Source organism: Myxine glutinosa, chromosome 10, assembly GCF_964187855.1.
Source record: "Myxine glutinosa chromosome 10, kmMyxGlut1.1, whole genome shotgun sequence".
Classification (NCBI taxonomy): domain Eukaryota; kingdom Metazoa; phylum Chordata; class Myxini; order Myxiniformes; family Myxinidae; genus Myxine; species Myxine glutinosa.
In genome coordinates, this window is record NC_136270.1 from 95669688 (window position 1) to 95675459 (window position 5772).

General features: G+C 41.1%; 1 protein-coding gene across 1 annotated transcript; it reads left to right on the plus strand.

Moving 5' to 3' along the window:
- The first annotated feature begins 3908 nt into the window (after positions 1-3908).
- On the plus strand, positions 3909-5179 carry LOC137433402 (olfactory receptor 5AC2-like). The gene is made up of 2 exons (XM_068125735.2): positions 3909-4008; positions 4128-5179. Exons 1-2 carry the CDS (start codon positions 3909-3911, stop codon positions 5177-5179), a joined length of 1152 nt encoding a protein of 383 aa, XP_067981836.2.
- Positions 5180-5772: the final 593 nt, after the last annotated feature.

Sequence of the window (5772 nt, forward strand, 5' to 3'; positions counted from 1 at the left end):
GGCTTAGTCGAGGTGAACGACAGGGCAGAAAGGGGTGTCGCATTGATACAAGACTACAATAAGCTCCTTACAAAGGATGAAGAGCAAAAGCAAGCTCTGCTCCAAGTTGTTGCTGCTCACAGGAAGATGTACCCCGATGCCAAGAAGGCAACAGTGGTGAAACAGGCCCAGAAATAGGAGTTACATTTCTCATTATATTTGGGTTTTTTAATATTATGTGATATGGTGTATCTTCATTTTATGAACTGAACATTTGGATTGTTATCATTGAATTTGAGTTTTCATAGCAATATAGTGCTATTTGTGCAGCTATTGTAACTTGTGTTTGCTAGAATGCAAAGAAAGTGAGTGGAGGGTGGATTTTCATAAAACAAACTTCTGGTTTTGCTTTCGATCCATATATAGAAAAGTTTTGTAGACACCTTTAGTTTGAAGGCTGATGTGGCACCCCTACATAAAATCAGATTGCTTTCATATTTGGTGTCTTTTCATTTTTGAACAAAAGGAACAAGATAAAGCCATGTCCCAGTAAATATTTAAAAAAAAAATATTTTGAGCACCACCCTAGGGGTTACACGAAGTACTGAACTGTAATTTTACTGTCCGTAATCCCAGTCATAATTTAGCTTTTGTTTTTGTTGAATTTTTTTTTGGCTTATGTGTAAAATAAAGAGATACTTCTGGAAAACGTACAGAAGTTTAACACAGTACTGTCCGTGAATTGAGTTCGATATAAGTTCACATCACTTTCAAGGATCAATTTATTTGCTTCGAAATGTCAAATGTGGTTTTTGTTTCTTTTAAAGGTCACATTAACAAAATCTAGAATAATTTCAACATAAATGCAATGAACTTTTGGTTCTAAGTCATCTTGAAAAGTAAGTTCACCCCCACAAAAAAATATTCCATATTAAATGCCAAGTCTGTATATACTATTGGGGTCACCCGTGGGAATCCATGGACGTGTGTGACATTTGGACATCTTAATTTAGTTGCTGCACAATCAGTTTTTCAAAATGGTTACTGGCAATTTATCAGATGCACAAATTATGTAATCTACACAATGTATTTACTTCTGATAACATGGGAATGCATGTGCATGCACATTGGAAATACAGTTTGAAATGTGTCATTACATCTCATGTAAAATGTGACTTCAAGAGCTCAACTCCTGTCCTTCCCCGCCCCATCACGCACACACACACACACACACACACACACACACACACACACACACACACACACACACACGCACACACACACACACACACACACATATACACACACACACCTCGTTTTTTGATTTCTGTTCCTCACAATTCTGTCTCTCTTACTCACAGACACACGCACACACACACACACACACACACACACACACACACACACACACACACACACACACACACACACACACATGGCAGAAGATATAACACGACAAACAAGGGCGCCCAGCACACATTCACGGGGGAGGGGGAGGGGAAAACAAACCTAGGGATCCCATTACCAAATGGTTCAATGTTACCTGATGCTCCTCCTCGTGACGACCTTTGTCTTGATGTCGCCAGCGAGCACCACGACCAGGTAAAGGCGATCCCCAGCACAAACTTGAACAGGCAAAAAGTGTCAGGAACTCGGAAGAGTGAGTGTGTTGGGAACCCTGCAGAGAAGAGCCAGTAGCACGTGGCGAGTGAGCACATCGTGATCTCATGCTGAGTGAGCCAGGGACACATGGAGATTGAGCATGTGCAGAGAGAGTTCAGTCCAGCCAGCAGAGAGCAGGCATGTGCAGAGAGAGTCCAGTCATGCCACCAGAGAGGAGACACGTGCAGAGAATCAGTGTCCCAGGCCTTTTTGTCATGCCCTAGCGAGGGCGGGGGCTGTTTTGGGTGTTTTCCGGGCTGCCGATTGGTGGAGTTTGTCAACCTGCCCCCACAAACCCTCTGGAAGGATCTTTAACCGTGACATTCTTTGGCGAAGGGACTTTTACAATGACGCTTGGATCGTGTGCCTTTGAGCCTGTGTGCATTGCCTAGAAAATTATCCCCTTATGAATGGAGGGCATATCTTTCCTTCCCCAATGCATGACATACTACCCCATGTAAGGGGAAGGGACTGAGATAATGTTCTGCTATGAAATAACTATTCTAAGGGACCTGTATCTGCATGGTGGTTGTCTTAATTCTTAGCGGTTTCCCAAAACCGCAACAGTATTAATCACATGAGACCCTTTAGAACCCTAAGACCCTTTAATGCCATGAAGAATCTTAAGCCCCTTTAAAACCCAAAGACCACAGAGGACCCAAGAGATCCTGAAGACCCAAAAGACCCCAAAAACCCAGAAGACACAAAATATCCAAAGGACCCCAAAGACTCAAAAGATCCCAAAGACACAGAGGACCCAAAGACACAGAGGACCCAAAACACCCTCAGGATCCTGGAGACGCAAAAGACCAAGAAGAACCCACAGACCCAGAGGAACCTGAAGACCCAAAAAAATCCAGAGGACACAAAGGACAAAACCACACAAACACGTTCTGGCGAGGGTCTGCAAACTCGGTTTGCTCTTTCTTGTTGTATCTCTTTTGGTTTGGTTGTAATATAATTTTTTAAACCTGAAAAGGCTTTGTGGACAGCCTGTACTTCGTTCCTAAGCCTAAAACGATCCTCATATAAGCTTAATCCATGGTTAAGTTACCCAGTCAAATGTTTTCAATAAATCAATAAGTTTTGTATTAATGTATCTCGTTTGGTATCATGTTCTTCTTCTGGATGAATGTTGAACTTTATCTGTGTGCGGAGCTTTTCAAATACAGGGCAGGAAGTGGCCGCCGAAAACGCACGTTCAGACGCCACACTTCACATTATATAATCGATGGAACAACTATAATGAGAAACATATATGTTATCCAATTATTGTAAGTTTTCCCGAGGATAAAACCAATTATCTTTCATTGTTTTCTAAAGTTAAAAAAGACGCAAAATATATTTCATTCACTGTAATTTGGGGCATTGTTGGGGAAGCTCCCAGTGGGAATTTAAACATCTTGACCATGACTGTTGGGGACTCGACCAGAGGGAATAAACATCTTAACCATGACGCTCTCTGGTGGCATTTCCTGTAGATATTGTATTTTTTCACCTTCGTCCATGATCTATATAAACGTTCAAATTGTAAGCAGTGTGATATTGCAGAACACTCTTCAAGGTAAGCAGAATGTTATCGATTGGAATCAATAGTTTTTGAGGTCAATGCATTATCGAGTGATGTTAAGAAATTCAAGTGTTTTGATATTCTGGAAAACTCTGTTTGATCAAGGAATATTGAATTCAGAAATAATAACATTTTGTAACAACAACAACTCCAACTAGTTTAAGTGACGCAATTATGAACAAAGTGCTCTGGCTTGACTTTTGAGTGAAGGTGACAGGTATTTTGAATATACGCATGGTGCCAGCGATCACACTCACTTCTGGGCTGCCTACCCTGGGTTCGAATCCCAATCCACCCACAAACTGTCATTTGGGTGTTTTGCAGGCAGGTCGATACATCTGTGTGTTTGTAATGTCTCTTGAATGGACATTGAGATGTGAGTTCCATCTACCACCATTAGTTTGTGGATGTTTAAAATCCCACGGTATCCTTTATGGAGAGTGGGTAAGCCATTGCAGACGCCCTGGTCAAATTCCTAATTCCTGCCTTGATTTTGTGTCGGAATGGCGACATATGGGATTGTAACCCTGGACAAGAAACTGATTGGGAAGAACCGATGCTGTGAGTAGAGCAAACTATATGGTGATGATGATAATGATGGTGGTAGTAATGACTCGAATATTCCTCGAGAAGGACGCAATGGGTTATTTAATGCTCACAGTCGAGTATAGGGGACTCTGAGTGTATGATATATCCAATGGACACGGCACACGTTGATACCTCACCCTGCCCACAAAGCACCTGGATGACAGTTCATGGCTGGGTAGAAATTCGAACCAAGGATAGACAGCTCAGAGGCGATTTTGCACAACCCTCGGTTATCCTGCCAGCCCATGTATAAAATATCTTGTAATTATTAGTTTTTCTTTGTTTATTTTTGAAGGAACATTTTTGCATTTTATATAAATTGTTGCAGTTGTGCGATTTTCATTTGCTACAGGATTGATGATGCCCATAATGTTTGATGGGAATAAGTCACTGACAACCGATGTGTTCCTCCTCGACTTCATCTTCCAAGAGCCGGAAAGCATGAAACCATGGGCTTTTGGTGTTATTTTCCTCATTTACTTATTCACAATCTCTGTGAACCTGGTCATCATCCTGCTCATTATCCGTAAAAAGCATCTTCACAAACCTGTCTACATCTTCCTTGTTCATTTATTGATCATGGATATTGTTGGTTGTACAACGATATTGCCTCGGCTGATGTACAGCATCATTGCAAGTAACATGATTACAAAACCTGCCTGTTTTATTCAACTCTTCTTTGTTGCATTCTATGCGGCGATGCAAACTTACATCCTCAGTCTAATGGCCATCGACCGCTACCTGGCAGTTTGTCACCCTCTTCGCTACAATGTCCTGCTCACCAACAGCAGAGCTCACAAAGCGATGTTGCTCACCATTTGCTGGTCATCTCTGCTTGCTGGTATTCTTCTTGGGTTATTGATTGGACGAACATTTTGCAAATATCCAGAGATTCACAAGGTAGGTTGTATTAATATGGCTGTGGCTAAACTTTCATGTGAAGATGTCAGCATTAACAGTTTATATGGGATTGTACACACTTCGCTGACAACTGTCACTCTCTTCGCTGTGGCCATTGTCACGTACACCCTCATCTTGTATGAATGCCTGTGTTCTGGACCACGCTCAGATGGGAGCAGTAAAGCTCTCCACACATGTGTCACTCACTGCTTGGTACTTTCACTCTTTATATTATCGATTGTTTTTGCTGTGATCTCCATGCGTATGTCAACCAAGAGGTTTTTCCCACGGTATTTACAACATCTGAGCGATTCCTTGTTCTATTTACTGCAGCCTCTCCTCAATCCAATTATCTATGGAATGCGAACCGCAGAGATCCGCCGCAGCCTCACACAATTCACAAATGTGCGCATCTTTCGGAATAAAAATATCATCTCCAGGCATAATTTCCGTAACTCACATTCATCTGTTCAGAAATAACTGAATGAATGAATGAATGATCGTTTTAAGGCCATTTTCCCCGCTGGAGCAGGGGTTAGCCTTGCGGGCCCCATGACAATCATGGTTCCCTGTTTTGAGGCAATGTTTTTATGGCCGGATGCCATTCCTGACACCAACCCTCAGTCGCCTCTTCGATGCGCAGGGATACGGTGTACCTATTCTAAATCGGGGTACACACCGGGAATTTCGGGGTACACACCGGGTGATAACCTATTCAGAAACAACTAATATATATTATTGTCTGGTAAATACAATTCCATGTTAATAGTTTACAAAACACAAACCTTACTTTATTAATTATATTTTCATTCATTGCATGTTCCTTCTTAAAAGCTTTGAAAAATATTTTAATAAACCTTGGAATATCTAAATAATTTATGTTCCAACGACCAAACAATGTAGGAGTATTCATGTTGAATATGAGTTATTTGGTGGTTTGGTTTATGGTTGATTTCTCTTGACATCTATCTTTTGTAAACACAAATCATTAAAATAATTGCCTCAAATGAAACAAACTTAAAAGGAAAAATTCAGGTGGTTTTGTGTATTAGAAAAAAAAGAAGGAATTTCCT

Excerpts from the sequence above, each read along its gene's own strand:
- LOC137433402 (XM_068125735.2), top strand. The coding sequence starts at position 3,909 with ATGGACACGGCACACGTTGATACCTCACCCTGCCCACAAAGCACCTGG. Across the intron at positions 4,009-4,127 it reads CAAGGATAGACAGCTCAGAG|TTGTGCGATTTTCATTTGCT; the intron begins GCGATTTTGCAC and ends AAATTGTTGCAG.